Genomic DNA, 27725 nt, shown 5'->3' with positions numbered 1-27725 from the left:
AGTGGCTCAAACACAGAGCAGTGAGCCCCAGCCCCCCAGGAGGCCCTGCTGATGGACAGGACCACACTCCTGCAAGGGGCTGCCAGGAGCATGGCACTGCCTCCTGGACTCAGGAAAGGCCCCCGGCCAGTGGCCAGCAGCTGGGAGGAGGCCCACGTTCTACCCAGACTCCAGCAGGCTGACCGCACTCCGGTGCCCCCGCCCACCTTCCTCGCTGCTCTCCTTGGGTCCAGCCTCCTCCAGCCCCAGCCCGAAGAGGTCCGAGTCATTCTTCAGTCTGAAAGTGGGGAGAGGGAGCTTGGGGGCTGGGGGCGGCTGAGCAAGGGCCTCGTCCTCGTCAGTCACATCGGAGGGGTCATCTCGCACGGGAAACTCATCCTGGAGCAGGGAGAGCAGCTAGTCAGGCCATCGTTCCTCCCACACCCTCAGGGGTTGTGGGGTCGCAAACCCAGCCAGAAGGCCCAAGTGTGGGGACATAAGACGCCTCTTCCAGAAGCCTTCTCCCACTGCACCCACCCACTGAGAGACCCTGGCCTCCTGGCTGACCTCTGGCCGGGGAGGACCCGTCTTACCACCCTGCGCTGTGTGTCTGACGTCTCGCTCTCAAAGTCGGGGTCATCCATGACAAAGGACAGCATCTGTGCAGCGATGGGCCCCTCGGGGTCACTCTCGGATGAGGATGCCTGCTCACCCTTCCCCGGCTCAATCTCAGCAGGGGGCCTGGTGCTGCTGTGCTTTTCCGGACCTGTGCGAACAGAGGCACCGCCTGGCCGGGGCAGTGCTGCGGCCCTCCTGGGAGCTGTCCCCCTCCATGGCTTTGAAGCTGGTATGGAGGACCTTTGTGGACAAGCAGAGGGTCAGTCAGGGTCCTCCGGAGGTGTCCTGAGCTGCCCCACCCCAGTCTCCAGGCCACACCCCTGGGGACACCTGCCCTTACCACTTGGTCTCTGGCTCTGAGCACTGCTGGGGAGCCGGGGCAGGGCCTTTTGGGGGATCCACCACTTCTGCTTCCTCCTCACTTGAAAGAGTGATGTTCTGACTGGGGACGGGACCAGCAGGTGGTGGGGAACTCCCATGTGGCTGGTCTTCGAGGTCCACATCGTCCTGGAACCCTGCCACCATTGGGTTGCTGCCCAGGGCCTCCGCATCACTGCAAAGCAGGGGGCAAAGTGGTCAGAGGCCACAGGGTAGGGATAGCCGGCCGGGCTCACAGGCCTTGGTTCCAGGCACCCTGGTACCCGGCACACCCTGGCCGTGGGGCTACCCCACCCCGGGTGCTGTGTTCTAGGGGAAGCCTCCTCATGGCTGTCGCAGGGCTGCTGAGCAGAAAGGGGTCGGCGGCTCAAGGTCGGACACAGTGTTGCCCTGTAGTCCACAGGCGAAGGATGTGGGGCCGCGCAGGTGGGCACTCATGGAGGAGGCGGGCCCAGCTCAGGGCCACCAGGCTTTCCATCCTTTGTGTATTTCTGGAGGAAGCTGCCGCCCCACAGCAATGGGTGAGGCTGAGGTGCTGAGGCCACCGGGGGTGGAGCATGTCCAATGGAGTCCACACCTGGGACCAAACGCAGGGCTTTGCTGCAGGCAGAGTTTGGGGCAACTTGGCAGAGCGGTGGGAGAGGGGCTGGCAGACAGATGGGGAGGCAGCTCTAGCTTCCAGCTCTAGGACCTGCAGGAAGCCGCCCCCAGCTCTGCAGCACCCAGGCCCTGGCCCTGCGGAGACAACATCTGGCGACCTGAACCTCCCGTATCACCTGGAGTGGCCTTGCCAATGGCCTCCGTGTGGAATCTGCCCACAGAAGACTCCAAGGTGCTCCTGTCCTCTCCAGGGTGTGGGCAGAGCAGGTGGCCAGGCCTTTCTGATGTCCGGAAGCCCCGTCTAAGCTCTTCCCTCATCTGCTCCAGCCACAGATCTGCTCTGTCCTCAGTCAACAGAGACCAGCCAGCAGGGCACCCCTTCTGCACCCCCAGGAAGCCAGCCCTACCTCCTGCTCGGGCGCCCTAGAGGCTGGGGGCAATGGGAGAGGAGGTCCAGGCCCACCCCTCACCTGTCGCTGTCCTGCTGGGCAGCCTTGGCCCCCACCTTCTTCTCGTCCCTGGCGGGGGTCGCATCTTCGAGGAAGCTGCGGTCCAGGCGGTCGTCGGGAACAAAGTCCTCCACGCTCTGCACTGCTGCTGGGGCCTCCGCGGCCAGGACTGGCTCTGTAAACAGTGATGCTGGGTCCTCTTCTCAGCACCAGAACCCTCACTGCACCCAACCCCAAGCCAGGCCCACCAGGGACGTGCCCACGGGACTGGGACAAGCAGGAAGAAGTACGGAGCGCTCCGAGACCCAGAGACCCACCTGTGAGGGCGTGGGGGACGGGGACCACTTTGGGAGGGGCAGCTCCAGGGCCTACCTGGAGGTAGAGGGGCTGCCTCGGCGGCAGGTGACGTCCCAAACAGCCTCGAGATGATGCTGCGCCGCGGGGCGGGGGCTAAGGGGCACGCAGGTGGGGGTAGGGCCTCTGAGGGTGGTGCAGGGGGCACAGAGCATGGTGGGGCGGCATTGAGGGGCAGCTGTGGGGCGGGCTGGGGTGTGCCGGGGCTGGAGCTCCCTGTGGACACAGCGCCTGGAGGCACCACCGGTGACTGGGAGCCCGAGGACGGGCTCTGCCCGTTGGCCACCAGTGGGGACGCATGACCGCGGCTGCGAGCCTCCATCATCTCCAGGAAGCTGGAAGGCAGAAGGCGGGTGAGAAGCCTGGCTCCTCCGCCCCTCACTGAGGCCCGCAGGTGACGGGGGCTCTCTGCTGCTGTGGATAGGGCAGGGAAGAGCCACCGTGTTCTGGGCCGTCATCCCCACCCACTTCCAAGAGCAGCAGCGCTGGCCGGGCGGGGGCTCATGCCTGTCATCCCAGCACTGTGGGAGGCCGAGGCGGGCAGATCACGAGGTCAGGAGATAAGACCGTCCTGGCTAACATGGTGAAACCCCGTCTCTACTAAAAACACAAAAAAATTAGCCGGGCAAGGTGGCGGCGCCTGTAGCCTCAGCTACTCGGGAGGCTGAGGCAGGAGAATGGCGTGAACCCGGGAGGCGGAGCTTGCAGTGAGCCGAGATCATGCCATTGCACTCCAGCCTGGGCAACAGAGCAAGACCCTGTCTCAGAAAAAAAGAACAGCAGCCCCGAAGGGCGGGGACAGCAGGCACCAGCGTGCCTGTGTTCAGCTCCCCGGAAAGTCATTTCAGATCTGTTCTGAGGCACAGCCTTTGGGGGCTCCATGCAGAGGTGGCCAGATGGCAGCAAGTGGACCTTCCCGTGAGGGGGGATTTCTGGGAAGAGCAGGGGGCTGGGGCTTGGTGGAGCACGTGCGGCCATCGCAGCATCCAGCTGACCCAACTCTCAGTCCCAGGAAATGCCAGGATTGGTTCAACAGAGAAGCGCCCATGCGGGGGGGTCCATTCTGGGAGCCAGAAGCCATGGGTCCCTCTCCAGGCATCAAACTGCCTTCCCTCTCAGTCTCTTGCTGTGTCTCAACCAACAGCCAGATCCGAGGTGACCCACAGGGCTCTCCCTCTGGAACCAGAGACCTGCTGGGGGGCCTCAGGAGGGTCGCTGATTCCGTGGTCCCTGCCTGGGGAGGCACCAAGCCCCCAGCTGTGCAGGAGCCTGAGGCAGAGAACGGGCCAGCTGTCCCACTGCCCGAAACCCCCGGGGCTGCGTGTGCTGCCCAGGCCCACTCAGGAGGCTGCTCGGAGCCGCCCTCTGCTGTCAAGGACCAGAGACCTCCATGTCCTGGTCTGTATGCCTCTTCAGCACAGGGAGCTTCCCAAAGTCAAGGAGCTGACCAGAAAGCACACCCCACGCTGGCATCAATGTGGGAAGCTAAGCCCCTGATGGGCAGGCAGCCCTAGCAGGACTCCACCAGCATCAGCACCTGGCCACGGTCAGCAGTGCTCAGAGCGGCAGGCACGGCATGACCTGCACGAGGAGTCCATGCCAGGTGTGACTGTGAGGGGGCTGCTGGGGGCAGTGCCAACCTGAGCCCTCTTCCACCTATGCCCCAAGAGAACTAATTTACCCCAAACGGGGGGCACTCCAAATGGGTTCCTCTCCTTGGTGCAGCCCATGGCCCGGCACCACGGCCGTGCCTGCAGCCCCCACACTGCCCCCGCAGACGGACGCAGCCACATACATGCCGTAGTTCTGGTCCTCCGTCTCCTGCTGCACCGACAGCTCCTCCAGTGTGGCGTCCATGTCCAGCTGGTTTGTCTCCAGCTGCCGCAGCAGCGTCTCCCTCTGCAGAAGGGAGCACACAGGCCTGAGCAGGGGCCCTTCCTGCTGCGACTGCCCCAGCCCGACAGCAGCTGAGTGCACAGGGGACGCCTCCTGCTGACTAAACCAGGAGATGCTGTAGGGATGGGTGCTCAGCAACTCATGGAGCTCTGGGCTGGGCCTCACTGGAACCACAGAAGCCCACGATTCCTCTGCAGCGGCCGGTACGACACCTACAGGCTGCCAGCATCGCTCAGGGGGACAGCTCTGCCACAGGCATAAACCTCAAAGCACCCCCACCCACACACACCTCCAAGGGTGAAGCAGCCTCACCTTCACCTGGAAAACAAAGCCTCTCTGCTCCCCGCCGTGCACACCTCTGGTGGCAGGACACAGCCCCGGCCACGCATTGCCACCATCCCCACACCCACAGGCAGCTGGCTCTGGAGCACACTGCTGCCCTCCTGGCCTGGAGCCCCAGGCTGGTCTGAGGCCGGTCCATGTCGCTGCTCGCTTTAGATTCAAATTAAATACAAACGCCAGAGCCTCACGAACTCCTGATCTCAGGTGAGCCACTGCGCCTGGCCCCTTCTCTCTTTTTTAATAGAGATGGGGTCTCGCTATGTTGCCCAGACTGGTTTCGAATTCCTGAGCTCAAGTGATCCTCCCACCGTGGCCTCTGCTGAAATTACAGGCCTCAGCTACCTGCCTGGCCTCTTTTTTTTTTTTTTAATCAGTTTTTTCAGGTTGAAGAGTTTTTTTTTTTTTTTTTTAGAACAGGGTCTTGCTATATTTATTGCCCAGGCAGATCTTTAACTCCTAGGCTCAAGCTATCCTCCCGCCTCTACCTCCCTAAGAGCTGAGATTATAGGTGTGAGCCACTGCGCTCAGCCTGGAGGGGTTTTTAAAATAAAAACGTGGCCGGGCGCGGTGGCTCACGCCTGTAATCCCAGCACGTTGGGAGGCCGAGGCGGGCGGATCACGATGTCAGGAGATCGAGACCATCCTGGCTAACACGGTGAAACCCCGTTTCTACTAAAAATACAAAAAACTAGCCAGGTGTTGTGGCGGGCGCCTGTAGTCCCAGCTACTTGGGAGGCTGAGGCAGGAGAATGGCGTGAACCCGGGAGGCGGAGCTTGCAGTGAGCCGAGATCGCGCCACTGCACTCCAGCCTGGGTGACAGAGCGAGACTCTGTCTCAAAAAAATAAAAATAATAAAAATTAAAATTAAATAAAATAAATAAAAATGTGAGGCCGGGCGCGGTGGCTCACACCTGTAATTCCCAGCACTTTGAGAGGCCAAGGCGGGCAGATCATGAGGTCAAGAGATCGAGACCATCCGGGCCAATATGGCGAAACCCCATCTCTACTAAAAATACAAAAATTAGCCGGGCGTGGTGGCACGTGCCTGTAATCCCAGCTACTTGGGAGGCTGAGGCAGAAGAACCGCTTGAACCCAGGAGGCGGAGGTTGCAGTGAGGTGAGATCGCACCACTGTACTCCAGCCTAAGTGACAGAGTGAGACTCCATCTCCCACCCTCCAAAAAAAGGATATTAAAGTCAGTAAGGTCGCCAAAAATGGCTACAACAACAACAAAATGTGATTTTAACCAAATGTGTGAACTCTGGATCCTACTCTGGATACTGACTAAATACCTGATGATCTGAAGAACTCTTTGAAATCTTTGGGAATTTTATTTTTTAAATTTGTTATTGTGGCTTATTTCTCCAAGAAAAACCTGTGACTTTAATGTGAGGTATTACATTAGGTACTATGGTCAGGTTAAAAAAAACAGAACGAATTTTTTAGAGATGTGTTTGAAATATTTTTAGGTGACACAGAGGCCTGAAATTTGCTTCCAGGCCATCCAGGGGCAAGACAAAGAGGAAATGGGGGTCCCGCTGCTGAGACGGGTGAGGACATCAGATCTGCTTGAGCACATCCATAGCAAAAGGAGAGTGACACACAGCTCAGCCCTACGCTTCCAGCTCAAGACTGTCCAGGGTCCCGTGCTCTCCCTGGGAGGCTTTGGAAGGGTTTGGAGGGCAAACCATCAGGGAATGGAGCAGCGAGCAGTGGGGAGCTCTCCAAGGAGTAACCAACCCAGTGATGAGGGGACGGCTCTGCATGAAGGACGGGCCTCCCCAGGAGTGCCGGCACTGCACAAGTCTGACTGCCAGCCTTCCTTCCCACCGAAACGTCCCCAGCAGCAGTCCCAGCCTGCAGGCGTCCTCACTTCTTCTGACACCAGGAGGACAGCACAGCCCCTTCCCTGGGTAAGCCTGATATCCTTCTGGAGAAAGACCAAGGCTGCAGCTGGGCCCCAGGTCCCCCAGACCCAGTCAGGGCAGCCCAGGGTGAGGAGGTTCAAGCCTCGTCGTTTGCTGGGCTCCTTTGCAGCCACAGCTGGCCTGGCCCCTTGTTTCTACAAGGGAAATTGAGTTTAGTCCACAGACCAAAGTTGGTTCCCTGGTTTTGACACAAGCACCAGGGAAATGTGAGATGTGAACAGCGAGTACCTCGGTGGCTCACGCCTGACATCCCAGCACTTTGGGAGACTGAGGTGGGAGGATTGCCTGAGCCCAGGAGTTTGAGGCTGCATTGAGCCATGATTGCGCCACTGCACTCCAGCCTGGGCCACACAGCAAGACCTTATCTCAACAAACAAAAGCAACCAGAAACACTAGGGGAAACTGAGCAAGGGGTCTGCAGAGGTGGAGGGGCTCCTGGAACTGGCTCTAGCCCTGAGGACCCTGCACTCTCTGCCACCCAGAGCAGGCAGGCGCAGTAGAACGCTGGGCCCTTGCCAGCAGCCAACCTCTGAACAGGCCCACAGCTTTCTCAGGCATTAGGAGGGAGGCCCATCGCTACGCAGGAGATGCCTGGAAAGAGGTGAGAGACCAGCATCCACTCCACCCCACACGGTGAGTGCTTACCTGAAGCTGCAAAAATGGGATATTGAAGAACTTATGAAGGTACTTTAGGCCAAAGCTGTTCTTCATGGAAGACTCAGCATAGCGGAAGTAGGAGGAACCTGGAGGTCTGCTTTCAGAAAGGAAGATGCAAGAGAAAGACCCTTGCCCCGGTGCCAAGGACCACCCCTGGGCCCACGGCTGCCGGTCCGCACTGCCCTCCCTCCTCCTGCAGGCTCCTGAGGCCACAGGACCCTGCTGAGCCCTGCTAACCAGCTAAGTTGAGTGCCCTTCTGCAGGTGACCCCCACAGTGCCAGCACCTCACCCCAGCACACAGTTCCCAGCACACAGTTCCCGGCAATGCCATTGGGGAGACCCAGGCTTCAGTGAGCCCCACGCCGCGGTGTGACCTGACACCCCCGGCCCCCGTGCTAACTAACGCTAACCCTTCCCCCGGCCTCTGCCTCAGCACCCTCCCCCATGCACCAGAGCACCAGGCAGGGTCACTTGGGAGCAGGGCCACCGCACTCACCTGTCCAGGTTGTCGATGAAGTCACGCACGTCGTCCGGCAGGATGACTCGGTGCTCGCCCATGTCCCGGTAGTTGCCCAGCACGCACACTGGCACGTGGGTGGGCACTTTCGGAAGCTCCCGGAGAATATAATTGAAGGTCCTCAGGGAACAGGTGAGGACCTGGCTTAGTTTCAGCTCTGCGACGCCCTGTCCTTCCCTGGGAAGCTACTGTGTGCCCAGGCCTGAGGACGGTGGCTGCTTCTCATTTCCAACATCCCCCCACTGGAAGCAGCCTCGAGCGTGCAGAGCGAGAGGGAAGTGCCTCGAGGGCCTTCGCACCCCTCCCAGCCTGCAGCCCCTGCCCATCCCTCTCCCTGAGGGACACACTGGACCGCACCCCACACTGGAATGCCCCTGCCTGTCCCTGCCTTCCCTCAGAGCGCCCCGCGTCCACATCCCTACAAAACCACCTCTGGCTTTGCCTGCGTCCACCCTCATCCCACACTGTCCTCTGTGCCCCTCGGCATTGACCCCATGGCTGCTCGTCCAGGCTCCCTGCCCACCGGGGAGGCCAAGGACACCCTGGGGTGCCCCTGCTACTGCCGGTCAAGCGGCTGTTTGGAGAGCCTTGTCTTAAGCAGACATCTCCTGGCACGGATGGCAAGTCTCCAGAATCTGCCTGGCGCGGAGCTGCCAGTTTCTCAGCTACACGGTTTTCCAAAAGGCTTGTGAAGAAATAACTAGCACTTCAAGTGACAAAACTTCCCGACTGAGAGAAAGCCAACACAAGTGGGTGAAAAACGCAGCATCCTAAGTTTGTAACTCCGTTTTCTTTCATTTGCACACAGTCATTTAAACCGGTCCCTCACCAAGGCCGGCCCAGGGGCACCTCTGGTCCTAAGCAGGCGGCCCTCTGGTGTCTCCTGCCCCTCGCAGCTGTGAAGGGCCTGCATAGCGCTTGAAGCCGCTGTCTGAGCCGGTGGTGTTCTCCATCCTTCATGTTGGGCAGCAGGGGCTCCAAAGCATTGCTACCACAGGCATCGCCCACCCAGGCTGGTGCTGCCAACAGGGTCTCCGGGCCCACAGGTGAGTGTCTTTGCCGCGTCTTCCCAAGCTGGCTCGAGTCTCGCTGTCCCTCCTGCCCACTCCTCGCATGGCAGCCCAGGTGGATGCGGCTCCCTCCAGGCCGTTCCCGCGGCAGCAGTGGGAGGTGTCGTGGAGGCCACTCTGCGTCCACACTCAACTTCGCTTGGGAAAAGCCACTTCCCACCCACCAGGCCAGCAGGCTGGCCTAGACAGGAGAGGCCGGAGGAAGAGCAGCACCACTGCTCGCCCAGGTGAGGCTGGCGTGTGTGCGCCCAAGCTGGACTCGTGCCCCGGGTGGGTCCACCAGCCCCGTGTGTAGTTCTCCTGCCATCCGTGTGCCACACCCCCACCAAGGGCTCTCCCGAGGGTGCCTGCAGTCAGTGAGGGCAGGCAGGGTTCCCAGCATTAGCAAAGGTTGGCAGAGGCCTAGAGCATGGCCAGCCAGGCGCTGCAAGCCGCCCTCAGGCCTGGGCTGCTGATGCGTGCTAAGTGTGTGGCCCCGTGACAGGCGGTGTGCTTAACCCTGGTGTGGGGGTCCCCGTGACAGGCGGTGTGCTTAACCCTGGTGTGGGGGTCTTCCCAAGTAAGAGAAGCTGCTGACCAGGCCCCCAGGCCAGACCCACTGCTGGGAAGAGCAGATGCCTGGACGCGTCGAATGTGCTGCTCCTAGTGCTCCAGGCACTGGGTAGGAGGGGCCCCGCGCCAGGAGGCTGGTCTCCACAAGGCCCTCGTTCTTCTAGGAGCCTTGCACCAAGTGTGTGTCTGCAGCACCCCCACGCTGGGGCTCCAGTGTGCCCTGGGGGGCACTGCACTCCTGAGGAGCTGAGTGGATCCCATGTGACTCCACACAGTGGCCTCTGGGCACTTGCGCCTGGTCCCCCAGAGATAGTCCTGAGTGCCACTGCCCTTAGCAGATTTTGCTGTCATCTTCTTGCTAGAATGAACCTTGGCGTGGGTTCTCCTAGGTCATGGAAGACGGAGGTCTCGGGGAGCCCTCAACACAAGCAGCCACTTGCTTCTGCCAAATCTCAGATGGTTTTTCAGGAAGAATAGTGGGGCTATGGAAGGTACATGCCTTGCCCCAGACACCTTTTGCAGCCGGCCGCGCCATCCCACCCCATATGCACAGACATAGCTGTTGCCTAGTCCGACATCCAGGCCACTGCCCCTCGTGGCTGAGCCGCCACAGCTGCCCAGCAAGAGTCCCTTGGCCCTGCAGAATGCTGCCACTCTAACCGTTATCTGCTGCACAGAGAGGGCGCCCAAGGGGCTAGGGGGTGAGAGTCACAGGTGGCCGCCCCGCCAGCTCCCGCTTACCACTGCTTGGTGATGTCAAACATCATGACCACGCCGTTGCAGCTCTTGTACACGTCCAGGAACTCGGCATCCAGGGCCATGTCGGACTCCGCCTGGGGACGGAGGGAACAGTAATGAGACTGGCCCAGGATGAGCCCCACCCATGTGGCCCACAGCCCTGGAAAAGGCTGGATAGTTTTCTAATCTGAAAAGATAACAGCCAGCTCCATTTGGAAACGATACGCTGAAGAAATGGGATAGCTAAACACAGGTTTGCCCCAAAGGGTCTGACAGTCAACCCCAGCCTCACTGGCAGCTCCCTGAACAAGCCCCCTACCGAGGACCTCACACTAATCACAGCAGTGTCTGCCCCAGGCCTCACGGATGACCAAACCACCACTCGAAAATAAGAGGCAGGTGCTGGACTACCAGCCGCCCTCGGCTAGATGTGCGTTCCGGAAGCTTCCAGTGCCCACAAACAGGGCTGGCTGCAGTGCTGTGGGCAGAGTCACTCCACCCCATGCTCTAAAGGGAGTGGGATGCACTGCACGGAGGGTGAGAGGCCCTGGGTGTGTCAGGCTCAGGTTGGGTTGGCCCCAAGTGGCTCCAGGGAGAGAAACACGCCCACAACCACCACTGCAAGATGTATCCTGTGCTTTGAAGGGCCGAGCCCACAGTGACTGGGATAAAAGTTTGGTGAATTCACTTAAATACTTCTCAGGTCACTCAAATGCCAATAGGGGTCGCTCCAACATGACATCTAGTACAGGTGAGCCACCCACCCCCAAATGCAGCCATGGCAGTGGGGGGTTTGCGGAGCAGGTGGGAAGGCCAGCGGCCCCCGTGGCCACAGCATAACTGGGGTGCTTGGGGTCAAAGGCGTGTGAAGTGTTGGGCACCAGCTCACGCACCCCAGGGCCCTGAGCCACTGCTACCCATCGTGCACCGAGCACTCACCTCCTGTGGGTCGTTCTCCATCTTTAAGCCGTCGCCTCGCTTTTTGCATTTTCCTTATTTAAAAACAAACAAAAATTATGAGGTGGAACGCCTGGGCCACAGGAGGAGCATCGGTCCCCCTTGGCCACTCAGCCCCCAGCTCTGGCAGGTGCCCTGCTCCACCACCCCAACCAGCCTGCAGCGTGGGCACCCACAAACTCTGCAGTAGCGGGACCTGGGCAAGGCCCTGCTGTCAGCTTTGGGGGCAGGGCTGGGCTGGGCCTGGACAGAAGGTGCTAGATGGGGCCCACGGGCTCAGCAGCTGCTGGACAGGCTGCGGTGGGATGGCCCACAGCCCTGCACCAGGAGGGTTTGCTGCTGAAGGAAGGGCCCCTCCCCAGCTCCCCCAAGTCCAGGGCGGGAGGAAGTACAAGGGATATGGTGGGAAAGTGAGGGGCCTCCCCCTGGGGTGAAAGTAGGGAGATGAGCGCAGACTCTCAAGGCAACAACCAGCACGGGAGAAAAGGAGAGGAAGGCAGGGGTCCCAGCCCTGAAGCGGCCTGGGGAGGCAGGAGGGCAGCTGTGTGGTGTCCATGGTCTGGGTCCCCCTGAGCCTCCACCATCAAGGTCACCATGGCTCTCCTGACCAGTGAGGGGCCATGGCCCCTCCCTCTATCTCCACAATGCTGACCTGAGGAGAAAAGGCTCCAGACCATCCTGGGAACTCTGGGGATCCCAGTCTTGAAGTCATGGACTGGGACAACAAACAAAACCCCTAAGAACAGATGGGGCTCATGTGTTTAAAACGCCACCTCCACTTTATTCCACAGCTTGTTTCTGAACTGCTCACCACGATGTGACCCGGTTGGGGGGTCAGCCCCTCCCTCACAAGGTACGAGAGAGAACCAGCCCAGAGGAGCCTGCCTAGTCCGGCCACAAAGGGCTCAGCACAACACTGCTGGCTGTCTGGGGCCTGTACCCAGGAAGGATGTCCACAGCATAACCAGCACCCCCCTGGGCTAGCCACTGAGGCTGGTCAGATCTGTTCTGGGGAAAGCAGGCAGGGCTGGAGGGGAGCCGGGCCCTGGCTGTCCAGGCGGAGGTGAGGGATGTCGGCTCACCTTGAGGCTGCTCCATTCAGCCTCGCTCCTGGCAGCCTGCTCCGTGCAGCCCCAGCTGAGCCTGATGGCCTCACCTTCCTCTTACCCTTGAGAACTCACCAGGTGACCATGAGGCCTCAACACCCTCCACTGCGCTCCCCACTGGCTGCCCCGGCTGCTGTGGGCAGTGCTCACACCTTGCACAGTGGGCATGGAGTCAGGGTGGCGGTGGAAGGCATGCCAGGCCCCGTCATGGAGCTGGGGGGACCTTTCCCTCCGGAGGGGCCCTGGTTTAGGCTGAGTGAGACTCCCTGGTGGGTGCTAACAGGTGATGCAAGGGTACACATGCAACCCCAGAGGAAGCCCAGCACTGGGCCGGACGGCCTCTGCACCCAAAGGCCTCCACAGCCGCCCCAGGCACGACAGGCCACCAGGAGGGGGTCCCATCCTAAGCAATGGAGACCACACCCATCACAGTGCCCAGATACGAACCCCACTCTGGGTAACCCTGTCTACGGGAAGCCTGTGCCTGCTCCACACACGGGCAAAGCCAGGGAGCCACAGCCAGGGAGCCAGAGCTGGAGGGAGACACAGAAAATCTCTGCAGCTCTGGAAGGGACCCTGCCCCGGATGGGGGAACCATCCCGGGATGGGAGTCAGGGCAGCCCCGCCTGAGACACCTGGGGGCCACAGGCAGATCTAATAGCTTCCCCTCACAGTGGGGACGGAGACAATGACAGGGCAGTGGGTGGCCACCTCTAACGCCAGAGACCACGCAGAGCTCTGCAGGGACAGCATCTGGAACACCAGGTCAGCATGGGCCACACAGAGTCCAGCGCAGCATGGTGGGAGCCGCAGGGGCCCAGCACCCCTGCAGGAACTGCATGAGAACCCGTCTCTGATCCCCCATGGCCAAACCCACCCCAACAAAACACAGGTGGAGGAAGGGGAGCATGCGCCATCCAAACAGACACCATCACACAGAGACCACGACCGCCTTTCCAGCAGAACCTCGTAACGAGGCCACAGCCAGGCCTGCGAGGCTGGGGCGTGCGTGTGGCCAGCCCTGCACACACCACACATGCCCACGGACCACGGGCCCCGGGGAGGGCCCTGCACACACCACACATGCCCACGGACCACGGGCCCCGGGGAGGGCCCTGCACACACCACACATGCCCACAGACCACGGGCCCCGGGGAGGGCCCTGCACACACCACACATGCCCACGGACCATGGGCCCCGGGGGGGGCCCTGCACACACCACACATGCCCACAGACCATGGGCCCCGGGGAGGGCCCTGCACACACCACACATGCCCACGGACCATGGGCCCCGGGGGGGGCCCTGCACACACCACACATGCCCACAGACCACGGGCCCCACTCTGAGGACTTAGAGGAACTCGTGACCTTGTGGCTGAGGAGACCAACGATGTCGAGGACACCGCGGGGGCTGCTGCAGCCCTCCCATGGCCCCCAGAGTGCGGTCTGTGTGGCTGGGGATCCCTGGCGGGGACACATCCCTCTAGACAGCCTGTCTCCGGAGCGCAGGAGCTGGGTCCTCGGCTGTGGGCATGGGGCCACCTGGTGCTGGATCGCTCTGCCAGGCAGTGCAGGAGGGCTCCCAAAATAGCACCCCAGGCCTTGGGGCTCAAAGCACACCCCCGGCCGCACCTGCCACCGCCGTGCATGCCGTCACTCAGAGGCGGGAGGGATGCTAACTAAAGCAGCAAAGCATGTGGTGCCACAGGAGGGCTGTGCTGTGCCGCAGGGTCACCACTGGATGTGGAGGGGAGCAGAGCAGCAAGACCCTGGGCACCGTCCATGAGGACAGTGGGTGATGCATGGGCACCGGGGGAAAGAAAGGAAGCCTCTCTGCACAGAGCACACAGTCCCAGAGAGAAGCAAACACAGAACACAGACGCCTCACCTTTGTCCACGACATCCCAGACTTCAACCTTCACGATGTCATCCGTGGCTGAAACAGGGAGAATCCTAAGATCAGTGCCCAACATGAAGTTCCCAGGGTGGCACAAAGCGGTCAAGCTGGTGTGGTTGTCTGCGCCGCAGGCACCAGCTCCCACCAGGACTTCCGAGTGTCCAGAAGCCCAGGATGTGCCCTCCCAAAATGACCACACAGCGGGTCCTTCAGGCCTTTGCTCAGACACGGCTTCAGCAACAAACTGAACGCACGGTATCTCCCTCCGCAGCCCCAGTCCTGGGCACAGCCCCTCCCTCCCCGGCCCAGATCCTGGGCACGGCCCCTCCCTCCTGGGCCCTGATCCTGCACACAGCTCCCTACCTCCTCAGCCCCGATCCTGGGCACGGGCCCCTCCCTCCCCGGCCCAGATCCTGGGCACGGCCCCTCCCTCCTGGGCCCTGATCCTGCGCACAGCTCCCTACCTCCTCAGCCCCGATCCTGGGCACGGGCCCCTCCCTCCCCAGCCCCGATCCTGGGCACGGCCCCCTCACTCCTCGGCCCTGATCCTGGGCACAGCCCCTCCCTCCCTGGCCCTGATCCTGGGCACGGCCCCCTCACTCCTCGGCCCGATCCTGGGCACGGGCCCCTCCCTCCTGGGCCCTGATCCTGAGCACGGCCCCCTACCTCCCAGGCCCCTATCCTGGGCACGGCCCCCTCCCTCCCCGGCCCTGATGCTGGGCACAGCCCCCTCCCTCCTGGGCCCTGATCCTGGGCATGGCCCCCTCCCTCCCTGGCCCCAAACCTGGGTCCCTCCCTGTAGGGCCCTGATCCTGGGCACAGCCCCTCCTGGCCTCAGCATACTGGAAGGTGACCCTCCTGGCTGGGTGGATGTCTTTGTTTTGCCCATAGTCTCCATGAGAGCAGGTGCGCTCCTGCTGACGGGTGTGAACGAACGGGCCCACCTGTGTCACCTTCTCCTGACCCTGTTTCTTCATCCAGTGACTGGTCTCTGGTTCACTTTGAGTGAGTGGGATGTAAGTAACCACTGAGAGCGGAGGCCGGATCCTCCCTTCGGAGCCACCTGACAGGCCCCAGGCCTGCCCTATGCTGCACCATCACGGCTGGGCCTGCTGGTGCCGCCCGCTCCTCCTGAGCACCCGCGACTGTGCCCTATTGTGGGGCATGCTGGGGTCTGGGGGAGCCAATGGATGGAGCCTCCCACCCACCCAAGGATTCCAAGGGGAAGGGAGGAACCAGAGGGGAGAGGCACACCCAGGCCCCTCACACCGCCAGGCATCTGCACACCAACCACATCCACGTCGCCTGAGCAGAGGGGCATAAACACTGCCATCGGCCTCACTCCAAACCAGGAAGAGCATGCGGTGGCAGGTACAGCTTCTGCATGCCAGCCCTGTGGGCTCTGTGTCCTGTCAGCCCAGCACCACCCTCCCAGGCCCTAGAGAGCAGCAGATGCCCAGCAACTCCACGGCTGTTCTGCACAGCAGTCCAGGTGTCAGCTGTCACCATGGGGCAGCTGAAACTCATCTTTGCCTCCCACTAGTAACCCACTAGGTTTTATTTTTTTTTTGCAGTGAAAAGGAATGGTGTTTAAAACAGTCCTAGCTAAGTGCAGTGGCTCATGCCTGTAATCCCAGTGCTTTGGGAACTCAAGGTGGGTGAATCACATGGTCAGAGTTCAAGGCCAGCCTGGCCAAGATGGTGAGACCCGTCTCTACTAAATATATAAAAAATTAGCCGGGTGTGGTGGCGGACACCTGTAATCCCAGCTACTCAGGAGGCTGAGGCAGAGAATTGCTTGAACCCGGTTCCAGTGAGCCGAGATCTCGCCACTGCACTCCAGCCTGGGCGCCAGAGCGAGACTGTCTCAAAAATAAACAAACAAAAAACAGACCAACAAACAAACAAACAAAAACAGCCCCAAGGCTTTTTGCTGTCAGGATTCTGAACACACAGGGCAGCTGCTCCGCCTCCCACAGCACGAGCCTTGGAGCCGCCACAGCTATCACCTCCCGCACCTTCCCGCATCTACCCAGGCCCCAGCACCCAACTGGGACCCTGGCGAGGGGCCTATCCCACCATCCAGCCCACCTCACTGAATCTTTTAAGTGACACAAACTTTCCGCAGGAGCAAGGCTCAAAGGTCTTATTACTATTTCTGGTGGTAGCGCAGATGTGGGGCTGGGCCCAAAAAACACCACGTGTACCAAGAGGGCACAGGCCAGGGAGTGCTCCTCGGAAGGCGCCTCCTTGCAGTCCCCCCAGCGCCCGCGTGCCCACTCACCTGCGGCCACTGCTGTCCTGAGCTGAGCCTCCCAGCTCAGCGGGGCTTCATGAAGCTCACTCGGGCAGCAGGGTGATCCACCCCAAAAGAGCCCCCAGAGTTCACTCCGGGACCCCCACGCAAGCAGGGTCCCTCACAGACAAGAACTCTTTGGGGAGACCCCCTCTGGGGAACGCATCTCCCAGGAACCAGGGCCAAGGAAGTGGAGGCCTGGAGCCCGAACCCCCGAGGCGCCCGCCACACTCACTCTTGTAGCTCCAGTGGATGCTGGTGACCTGGATCTCCTGCGTGGGGATGTACTCCTCCACGAACGGCCGGCCCTGCAGGCGGTGCCACAGCGCTGTCTTGCCCGTGTTCCTGTCTCCCCGGATCACTATCTTCACTGGGGGCGCGAAGAGTAAAAAAAAAGGCAAATCAAACGAACCGAATCCAAGTTGCACCTTTAAGAGCAACTACAAAGAGAGCCGGTTCTGCGGCCACCTGTTTTATCTTTCTTGCCAGAGTCAGACCCAGGAGACCAGCAGACAGGGGAGGAAGACCATGGGTGGGAACCATGGTGACCTCTCCCATCAGGAGGACACCTGGCGGCACACAGAGCATCGATGGCGACCAGGGCCCACGGGGCAGCTGGGGGTCCTCCTGTGCTGCTGGAGGCCACAACCCGGGTCAGGCTTTCTACTTGGAGGACATGGTTCTGCCCTAGAGCCCACCCCTGGGACCCCTGGGGACCCTCAGGGTCAGGGCCCGCCGCCTGCGGAGCTCGCCACAGCACCCCAGGCGTCTGCGGATTGCTCCTAACCAAGTTTTCTGCAGCCCTGGTGTCTTCAATGCACAATTCTGCAGAGCATGGGGCCTGCATCCCAGCTCACGCACAGCATGTGTGTGCCGGGTAGCCCTGGGCCTGGGCCTCCTTGCTCCAGGGCTAGGTTGGAGAGACCACTGCCCAGCTTGTTTTGAAAATGTGACGGGGGAGGGAGGGCAGCTGGGAGGGGAGTGCGAGGTTAGCAAAGGCAGGTGGTGGCTCAGAATGGGTGGAGATGGGGATGGACGTGGCACCCGACTGGACTAAGAACAGACAGCCTGCGGAGGTGTTGGAAGAACAGGATGGAGAATGACCGAGAAGCTGTGTGGACACAGCAGCCAGCAATGAGACAGCTGCCCTCGGACCTGGGCAGACCCCAAGAGCTTCTCACACGGGTCTCGGTGAGCCCACCACAGCCATGGGGGACAGCAGAAGCCCTGGCCGTCCTCCGCGTTTCCATGAGGAGAGAGCCAGGGAAGGTGTCGGGAAGGGAGCCGGTGGCGGGGAGCAGAGGAAACCGAGGAACAGGTCTGCAGGCTCCTCCCACTTCCCCACGTCTCAGGTCTCCCGCGGGCTCCCCGCATCTTCGGTCAGGTCTGCAGGCTGCTCTCACTCCCGCAACTCCCCACCAGGTTTTCTGTCAGGGGGACCCCACGCTCCCAACACAGAGGGCGCCCGGCCTCGAAGCTCCGAGGGGCCCTGGGCTGTCCCTGTGGCCCACCCGGCTCCTCTCTCCTGGCCCAGTTCCCTCCTCCTACCTCAAGGCACCTGTTTCCACAATTGTTTCTTTTCCCCCGAAGCTTATTCATTTCCTCACCCATTCTAGGTACCTCAACGTGCCAACTTGCAACACTTCTGGCCAGATTTCACGTGCCGGCCCGCCCTGCGACAAAGCCACCAGAGGGGACCCGGGAGCCCTCACGGCCACGGTGGCGGCCGCACACGCCGGGGCAGCCAGGCGGCTCCGCGCTGCTCCCGGCCGAGCCCACCCCGCGAAGGCGGGGCCCTGTTCCCCTCCCTCCCCCGAGGCGGACCTGGAGACCGAGGCCGCCCGCAGCGCCCCCCGCCCGGCGGCCCAGCCTGTGGAGAGCAGCAGCCCCAAGCGGAGCCGCAGGCGCTCAGCGCAGCCGGGAGGGAATCAGGCCCCCGGCCGCAGAGACGGCAGCGGCGCCCTCCCTCCTCCGTCCCGAGGCAGGAACCCGGGCGCGGCCCACAGCTCTAGGCTCAGCCTGGCGGCTGCCGCCCCAACATGAGCAGCAGCCCAGGCTCGCAGAGACTGCCCGGGCCGCGCACGCACAGCCTTGCTGGGCCCACGAGAGAACGGCGGCGCCATCCACGTCCGTCCCGCGGCCCCGAGGCCCACGGCCTGAGCGGCGGCCCACGGGCTGTACTTCCCGGTGCGTCCACATGCGGCGGTCCCATCTCCGGTCTTTCCCGGGGGTGGGGCGTTAGCAACGCGGAGAGCTGAGACGTCCCAGCGACCGCGCGTCTTCCCACCGCCAGAACCAACGCGCTCACGTCCCCGGGTCCCGGCATCTTGGCTCCTCAACCCTATGCATCAGAAAATCCCCTCCCTTCATTCTGTAAAACCGGCACATGCTCTTTGTAAGGAACTTAAACAAGGTAGACACGCACAAAGATGGATGTGAACAAAGCCTCCCAATGCCACTGCCGGAAACCTGCCCTCATGAACGTGGGAGCTCATTCCGCGCATCTGGTCCGTTTTGCTTCTCCAGGATGTCGGAGTTAGGGTCGCAACGAATAATTTCTCTCGCTCAGCGATACGCACGTAAGGCTCCTGCAGGCCTCTCCACGGCTTGAGAACATCTTTTGAGGACTAAAGAATGTTCCACCATCTGGATGCACGGAGTTTATCCATTCATCTAGTGAAGGACGTCTTTCTTGGCCGCACTTTTCCTTGAATTTCCATTATTTTTCTCTTTTCGTAATTTATATTATTTGAATACTGCAACACTCACACTCAGCCTCTTTTTTTTTTTTCATATCATTACCTGTCATTTTGCTGTGAGATTTTCCCTTTATTTTCTAAATCTTCCTTTGATTTTACTTTTGCTTTTCAAAAATTATTATTGGCCAGGCACGGTGGTGACTCACGCCTCTAATCCCAGCACTTTGGGAGGCCGAGGCGGGCGATCACTTGACGTCAGGAGTTCCAGACCAGCCTGGCCAACATGGAGAAGCCCTGTCTCTACTAAAAATACAAAATTACCCGGGCATGGTGGTGGGCACCTGTAATCCCAGCTACTCGGGAGGCTGAGACAGGAGAATTGCTTAACCCCAGGAGGTGGAGGTTGCAGTGAGCTGAGATTACGGCACTGCATGCCAACCTGGGCAAGAGAGCAAGACTCTGTCTCCAAAAAAAAAAAAAAAAAAAAAAAAAAGTATTGTTTTTACAAACAGGGTCTCGCTGTCACCTAGGCTAGAGCCAGACCAGTGGCATGATCCTAGCTCACTGCAGCCTCAATCTCCTGGGCTCAAGTGATCCTCCCATCTTAGCCTCCCAAGTAGCTCGGACTACAGACACCTGCCAGTTAGTTTTTCTTCTTTTTTTGAAGACAGAGTCTCACTCTGTCGCACAGGCTGGAGTGCGGTGGTGTGATCTTGGCTCACTGCAACCTCCACCTCCTGGATTCAAGTGATTCTCCCGCCTCAGCCTCCCAAGTAGCTGGGACTACAGGCACATGCCGTCATGCCGAATTTTTTGTATTTTAGTAGAGCTGAGGATTCACCATGTTGCCCGGGCTGGTCTCGAACTCCTGAGCTCAGGCAATCCGCCTGCCTTGCCCTCCCAAAGTGCTAGGATTACAGGTGTGAGCCACCGCGCCAGGCCTCGTTTTTTAAACTATGTTTTTCTTAGAGAGATGGGGTCGTGCTTTTTGCCCAAGCTGGCTCTGGTTCACTCGCACCTCCCCCAGCCTTCTATGCCTTTGATTAAAGCAGGAAAAGGTGGTTTTCAGAAAGTATTCTTTCTGCCTGGTATTTATTTGGAAGATTTGCAACCTGTTTCTACATTTTGAATGGTAACCTTAAATTTTCCACACTCACATCTGCTGCAATAAAGTCTGAAGTTAACACATCTCTTTCCTTTCTTCTTAATAATAATATAGGCCGGGCGCGGTGGCTCAAGCCTGTAATCCCAGCACTTTGGGAGGCCGAGACGGGCGGATCACGAGGTCAGGAGATCGAGACCATCCTGGCGAACACGGTGAAACCCCGTCTCTACTAAAAATACAAAAAAATTAGCCGGGCGAGGTGGCGGGTGCCTGTAGTCCCAGCTACTCGGGAGGCTGAGGCAGAATGGCGTAAACCCGGGAGGCGGAGCTTGCAGTGAGCTGAGATCCGGCCACTGCACTCCAGCCTGGGAGATAGAGCGAGACTCCGTCTCAAAAAAAAAAAAATAATAATATAGAGATCTCAATGCCTTACTGTCCAGCTTCACCCTGGGCTGTGTTACTTCTGGTAGTTTCTTCTTTTCTATTCCCTATATAAATCATGATTACCACTGATTTAACATAACCAATGCTGCTTTTCTTTTAAGATGAAGTCTTACTCCGCTGCCCAAGGTGGAACGCAGTGATGCAATCTCAGCTCACTGCAACCTCCACCTCCCGGGTTCAAGCGATTCTCCTGTCTCAGCCTCTCAATTACCTGAGCCTACAGGTACATGCCACCACGCCCGGCTAATTTTTGCAATTTTTTTAGTAGAGATAGGGTCTCACTATGTTGGCCAGGCTGGTCTTGAACTCCTGACCTCGTGATCCACCTGCCTCAGCCTCCCAAAGTGTTGGGATTACAGGTGTGAGCCACCACGCCTGGCCCACCAAATGTATGTTAATGTATGAAAATGAAATGCATTTCATTTTCACCACATATTTACCAGTTTCTTTGTTTACCTTTGCCTTTTTTTTTTTTTTTTTTTTTTTTTTTGAGATGGAGTCTTGCTCTGTTGCCCAGGCTGGAGTGCAGTGGCGCGATCTCAGCTCATTCCAACTTCTACCTCCTGGGTTCAAGCAATCTTGTGCATCAGCCTCCTGAGTAGCTGGGATTACAGGTGCCTGCCCTCACACCCGTCTAATTTTTGTATTTTCAGTAGAGACAGGGTTTCATCATGTTCGCCAGGCTGGACTCAAACTCCTGACCTCAAGTGATCTACCTGCCTCTGCCTCCCACAGTGCTGGGATTAGAAGTCTGAGCCAGCACCCAGCCCTCTTTGCTTTTTGAATCCCACTCCTCTCTTTCAAGCTCAACTCCACTTCTCTGAAGAATAACGTTGAGTATTTATTTCTACAAGAGCCTCTGCACAGTGAGCCTCAAGCTTCGGCTGAAATGGAGCCAGTCACGTTGCTCTGAAGTGCTCATCAGGCAGAGACCTCAGCCCGCGTCGGCCCCCCACAGCCCGCGCCGGCCACCCCTCAGCCCGCGTTGGCCCCCTCAGTCACAGGTTCGCTGTGAGCTGGTCACCCGTTCACCACGTTCCTCTCAGGGAAGTCTTTTTGTTCTGGTTGCATCTAAGATGTTTACTTTTTAATGTTTTGAAAATTTCCAATGATGTATCTAGCTGTGGATGTTTTTTTAAACTCTGGACTTCTTGGAGTTTCCTGTATTTCATGAACTCTGGAAAATCCTCAGTTTTCCCTTTCTCCTTTCCTGCTCTCCTCCAGAAGGCTGGAACTTGTACTGGACATGGGTTGGCATCGCCTCCTCCCTGGGCCGTACATCTCCTCCCGACACTGCTCCTCTCTTCAGCTGGGTGAGTGCTGCTTCTCCTGTCTGCTGACTGATTTAACTGTTAATGACTATGTTTTTCATTTCTAGAGGTTTTCATTCTGTTTCTTTTTCAAACACAAATTGTCTACTCATGGTTTTTTATTAATGTTTAATTTAAAATTGACATAATAATTGCACATACTATGGGCAATTGACTAGTCTTAAGGTTGCTTCCTTTTACATCTTTATCAATTTTAACATATATTTGTTTTCTATTATCTTCAGATTTTGAGAATGAAGTGTCTTATTTTCTCTCCCTTGAAATGAAATTTACTCCTTTTAAAAGCTGATTACTCATATACACACCTATTATATAGCCACAAACTCTTTTTTAAAAAAGCTAATTACGGCTGGGCACGGTGGCTCAAGCCTGTAATCCCAGCACTTTGGGAGGCCGAGACAGGCGGATCAAGAGGTCAGAAGATCGAGACCATCCTGGCTAACACGGTGAAACCCCATCTCTACTAAAAAATACAAAAAACAGGCCGGGCGCGGTGGCTCAAGCCTGTAATCCCAGCACTTTGGGAGGCCGAGACGGGTGGATCACGAGGTCAGGAGATCGAGACCATCCTGGCTAACACGGTGAAACCCCGTCTCTACTAAAAACACAAAAAACTAGCCGGGCGAGGTGGCGGGCGCCTGTAGTCCTCGCTACTCGGGAGGCTGAGGCAGGAGAATGGCGTAAACCCGGGAGGCGGAGCTTGCAGTGAGCTGAGATCCGGCCACTGCACTCCAGCCCGGGCGACAGAGCAAGACTCCGTCTCAAAAAAAAAAAAAAAAAAAAAAAAAAAAAAAAAAAAAAATACAAAAAACTAGCCGGGCGAGGTGGCAGGCGCCTGTAGTCCCAGCTACTCGGGAGGCTGAGGCAGGAGAATGGTGTAAACCCTGGAGGCGGAGCCTGCAGTGAGCTGAGATCCGGCCACTGCACCCCAGCCTGGGCGACAGAGCAAGACTCTGTCTCCAAAAAAAAAATTAAAAAGCTAATTACAAGAAATCCTGTAACATCAGAAATAAAACAAGTAAAATAATCTGGTTTAATTATTTTTAAAAATTAACCCCCCCCTTTTGAGATGGAATCTTACTGTCACCCAGGCTGGAGTGCAGTGGCGCAATCTTGGCTCACTGCAACATCCACCTTCCAGGCTCAAGCAATTCTCCTGCCTCAGCCTCCCGAGTAGGTGGGATTACAGGCATGTGCTCACCACACCCAGCTAATTTCTGTTATTTTTAGTAGAGATAGGGTTTTGCCATGTTAGCCAGACTGGTCTCAGACTCCTAACCTCAAGTGATCCACCCACCTCGGCCTCCCAAAGTGCTGGGATTACAGCAGTGAGGCACCATGCCCAGCTTAACGTCTACTTTTAAGTTAAAAAGTTAGGCTGGGCCGTGTGCAGTGGCTCACGCCTGTAATCCCAGCACTTTGGGAGGACGAGGTGGGCGGATCATGAGGTCAGGAGATCGAGACCATCCTGATTAACATGGTGAAACCCCGTCTCTACTAAAAATACAAAAAAATTAGCCGGGGTGGAGGTGGGCGCCTGTAGTCCCAGCTACTCGGGAGGCTGAGGCAGGAGAATGGCATGAATTCGGGAAGCGGAGCTTGCAGTGAGCTTAGATCCAGCCACTGCACTCTAGCCTGGGCGACAGAGCGAGACTCTGTCTCAAAAAAAAAAAAAAAAAAGTTAGGCTGGTTCAAGTGGCTCTCTCCTGTCATTCCAGCACTTTGGGAGGCCAAGGCAGGTGGATCGCTTGGGCCCAGGAGTTTGAGACCAGCCTGGGCAACGTGGTGAAACACTGTCCGTACAAAAATTACAAAACTCAGCCAGGCATGGTCATGTGCGCCTATAGTCCCAGCTACTTGGGAGGCTGAGGTGCCAGGATTGCTTGAACCAGGAGGGTAAAGGCTGCAGAGTCAAGACTGCGCCACTGCACTCCAGTTCAGGTGAAAGGGAAAGGCCCTATATCAAAAAAAAAAAAAAAATCAAATCAGCTTCAGAATCTTTTTTTTCTCTTGCTGGTCCCTTGATCTTGGGTTTTGTTTTCTTTTTTTCTGCTTAATTTCAGAATCTTAAATGTTGGCTGGAATAAGCTAAGTGATTCACCTGGAAAACCTTTAGGATTCATCTAAGAAACGCTCAGAAGCCCTGTACTTAACCTCATGGTAAACCTCCTCTTTTACTAAACGGGATGTGAACACGATCTCTGTCCTAAGCTTCTTTTAGAAAATACCATGCAGAAAACACAGAGCTTCTCTGTGTTTTATTTGAGGGCCTTTTATTTGAGGCCCTGAGCCCTTCTTACCCTGATTCAATTTGACTCCTTCACTTTCCTGCAGGTTTCCTGCAAAATATGGAATCATTTTCTTACATTTCCATACCAAGAGGAGCTTATGATTTGTCTCTGATGCCCGAAGGTTTAACTCCTAAGCCGGCCCTCTCACGGTGCCAGCGCATCTCCTCCGGGGCCCACTACAAGGGCCCGGCTGCCTCCCCACCCTTGCAGCCTGTGCTGCAGCTGGTATCAGCCACGCCCTGCCCCTCTCCCACTCTGCACCCTGCAAAGATTTCCTATCCTCAGCCGCTTCAGACTACTTGGTGGCGAGGCAGATAAAAACCAAGGTGACCCCAAGAAAATGGCTGCTCCCCCAAAGGAGGCAGAAGGAGGAAGTGAAGATGAGGAAATGTCAGAAGATGAAGAAGATGATGGCTGTGGAGAAGAGGCTGTCACACCTCAGGAGAAAGGCAAGAAGACTGCTGCAACCCCAGCCAAGAAAGTGGCAGTTTCCCCAACAAAAAGGTTGCAGGTGCCACACCCACCAAGAAAGCAACTGTCACTCCAGGCAGAGCAGTCACCACACCTGGCAAGAAGGAGCCATACCAGGCAAAGCATTGGCAGCAGCTCCTGGCAACAAGGGGGCACCCCAGCCGAGGGGGCAAAGAACAGCAAGAACACCAAGAAGCAAGACAGCGATGAGGAGGAGGATGACTCTGAACCAGCAGTGATGAAGGCAGCAGCGGGTGCCCCTGCCTCAGGGGATGACGACGAGGACGATGAGGATGCTGCTGAGGAAGATGGCTCTGAAGCAGCAGTTATGGAGACAGCAGCAGCCAAAGGAAAGAAAAGCTTCTACGAAAGCTGTTCCTGTGAAAGCCAGGAGGATGGCTGAGAATGAAGATGAAGACGACGATGAGGACAAGGACGAGGGTGACGATGATGAAGATGAAGTGATGAAGATGACGAAGGGGAGGAAGTGTCTGTCAAAGAAGCACCTGGAAAATGAAGGAAATGACCAAACAGCAGCTTCTGAAGCCAAGAAACAGAAAGTGGAAAGTACAAAGCATAGAACCAACCGCGTCTTTTTTTTTTTTTGGAGACAGGGTCTCACTCTCTCGCCCAGGTTGGAGTGCAGTGGCGCGATTTTGGCTCACCGCAACCTTCACCTCCCAGGCTCAAGTGATTCTCCTGCCTTAGCCTCCCGAGTAGCTGGATTACAGGCAGTTACCACTACCACCTGGCTATTTTGTATTTTTAGTAGAGACGGGATTTCACCATGTGGCCAGGCTGGAGCGTCTTTCAATCTTTGTTGGAAACCTCAACTTCAACAAGTCTGTCCTGAGTTAGAAACTAGTATCCACGGGCCAGGCCCAGTGGCTCACACCTGGAATCCCAGCACTTTGGGAGGCCGAAGTGGGCAGATCACAAGGTCAGGAATTTGAGACCAGCCTGGCCAACATGGTGAAACCCCGTCTCTACTAAAACACGAAAAATTAGCTGGCCGTGGTGGCAGACGCCTGTAGTCCCAGCTACTCAGGAGGCTGAGGCAGGAGAATGGCGTGAACCCGGAAGGCGGAGCTGAGATCCGGCCACTGCACTCCAGCCTGGGCGACAGAGCGAGACTCCATCTCAAAAAAAAAAAAAAAAAAAAGTGTTTGAAGATGCTGTGGAGATCAGATTAGTTAGCAAGGATGGGAAGAATAAAGGGACTGCTTATACTGAGGTTAAGACAAGCTGATGCAGAGAAAACTTCTGAAGAAATGCAGGGAACAGAGATTGATGGCCGATCTATTTCCCTGCGCTATGATGGAGAGAAAGGTCAGAATCAAGACTCTACAGTGATGGAAAGAACAGCACTTGGAGTGGTGAATCTAAAACTCCGGTTTAAGCAACCTCTCCTACAGTGCAACAGAAGACACTCTTCAGGAAGTATCTGAGAAGGGAGCTTTTATGAAAATGCCTCAGAACCAAAATGGCAAATCCAAAGGGTGTGCATGCATTGATAGAGTCTGCTTCATTTGAAGATGATAAAGCAGCTTTAAATTCCTATAATAAAAGGGAAATTGGGGGCAGAGCAAATAGGCTGGAGTTGCAAGGACCACCTATTGCCAGAAGCCGGCCATCTAAAACTGTCTGTCAAAGGTCTGACGACACCACTGAAGAGACTTCAGTCATTCCACAGCTTTGTTGGGCAAGGGTAGTCACCAACTAGGAAACTGGATGCTCCAAAGGCTTTGGCTCTATAAATGTCAACAGTGAGGAGGATGCCAAAGCTGCCAAGGAGGCCACGGAAGATGGTGAAATTGAGGGAAGCAAAGGTAACTTGGACTAGGCCAAACCTAAGGGCAAAGGTGGCTTTGGGGGTTGTGATGGAGCTAGAGGCGGCTTTGGAGGATGAGGTGGTGGCAGAAGCCGGGAAGGCTTTGGAAGACGAGGCAGCTTCTGAGGACGCAGAGGTGACCACAAGCCACAAGGAAAGAAGACAAAGTTTGAACAGCTTCTGTCCCTCTGTCTTTCCCGCTCCCATTTGAAAGAAAGGATGCTGGGGTTTTTACTCTGTTACCTGATCAGTGACAGAGCCTTCTGAGGACATTCCAAGACAGTCTACAGTCCTGTGGTCTCCTTGGAAATTCATATAGATAACATTTCAAGGGTAATACCCTCCTTGTTGGTTTTGACTGGATATTCATATAAACTTTTCTTTTTTTCTTTTTGTTTTTTAAGACGAAGTCTCACTCTGTCGCCCAGGCTGGAGTGCAGTGGTACAATCTTCCCTCGCGGCAACCTCCGCCTCCCAGGTTCAAGTGATTCTCCTGCCTCAGTCTCCCGAGTAGCTGGAGATTATAGGCATGCGCCACCACGCCCGGCTAATTTTGTATTTTTAGTAGAGATGAGTTTCACCATGTTGGCCAGGCTGGTCTTGAACTCCTGACCTCATGTAATCCACCTGCCTCAGCCTCCCAAAGTGCTGGGATTACAGGTGTGAGCCACTGCGCTCGGCCTGCTAAGTCCCATTTCTAAATTCGCACCAATGTCTACTTGGAGCGGACTCTGGCTTGCGAGTTCCTGGGCCCGGCCGGTATCAGAGCTGCGCAATAATGCTCTCAGGAGCAATGCCACAGAAAAATTCTGCACCAAATAAGCTGATATTTTGTGTCCAATCACAGTAGAGAGGGACAAACCAATTCAGGCAACGATCTTTCTTCCAAATAATTTCAAATAATTTTCCAAATAATTTTATATGCAAATAATTTCAAAATTGTGTAAACCAAAATTAAAATCCCAAGCCCTGCCAACCATCTGAATGGACTTCCTCTTCTAGGCTAGGGCTGTCCAAATTTCATCTGAAAGACTGGTTCAGGTCATTATGGGAAGAGGGGAGTCAGACACGCCTCATTATGGCCTCCTCCCTTCTGGAATTCAGGAAAAGCTCACCAGCATTTAACATCAATGCTGACTGTAAGTCTGATAAGAAACATAATCTGGCCGGGCGCAGGGGCTCACACTTGTAATCCCAGCACTTTGGGAGGCCAGGG

The 27725-nt window shown here is 57.2% G+C and overlaps 1 protein-coding gene and 2 pseudogenes across 4 annotated transcripts in view; 1 reads left to right on the top strand and 2 right to left on the bottom strand.

Moving 5' to 3' along the window:
• Positions 1–27725, bottom strand: part of RABL6 (RAB, member RAS oncogene family like 6) — a 32660-nt gene that overhangs the window by 1094 nt on the left and 3841 nt on the right. For 2 of the 4 annotated variants that reach the window (XM_008005578.3, XM_073022104.1), the window contains exons 2-13: positions 16573–16707; positions 14033–14080; positions 11021–11073; positions 10085–10176; positions 7701–7841; positions 7192–7300; positions 4174–4277; positions 2397–2713; positions 2046–2199; positions 938–1150; positions 573–837; positions 207–378 (exon numbers count right to left, since the gene is read on the bottom strand). In XM_008005578.3, the coding sequence (XP_008003769.2) occupies positions 207–378; positions 573–837; positions 938–1150; positions 2046–2199; positions 2397–2713; positions 4174–4277; positions 7192–7300; positions 7701–7841; positions 10085–10176; positions 11021–11073; positions 14033–14080; positions 16573–16707 (1803 nt within the window). The remainder of the gene's footprint in view (positions 1–206; positions 379–572; positions 838–937; positions 1151–2045; positions 2200–2396; positions 2714–4173; positions 4278–7191; positions 7301–7700; positions 7842–10084; positions 10177–11020; positions 11074–14032; positions 14081–16572; positions 16708–27725) is intronic. The other 2 variants (XM_073022106.1, XM_073022105.1) reach the window with 1 other exon arrangement.
• On the top strand, positions 18377–25543 carry LOC140713025 (uncharacterized; annotated as a pseudogene).
• LOC140713024 (uncharacterized) lies at positions 20032–27630 on the bottom strand (annotated as a pseudogene).

The sequence above is a fragment of the Chlorocebus sabaeus genome, chromosome 12 (assembly GCF_047675955.1).
Source record: "Chlorocebus sabaeus isolate Y175 chromosome 12, mChlSab1.0.hap1, whole genome shotgun sequence".
Lineage (NCBI taxonomy): Eukaryota > Metazoa > Chordata > Mammalia > Primates > Cercopithecidae > Chlorocebus > Chlorocebus sabaeus.
The sequence above is the reverse complement of the archived record's forward strand: the minus strand, read 5'-3'. Positions and strand labels throughout refer to the sequence as shown.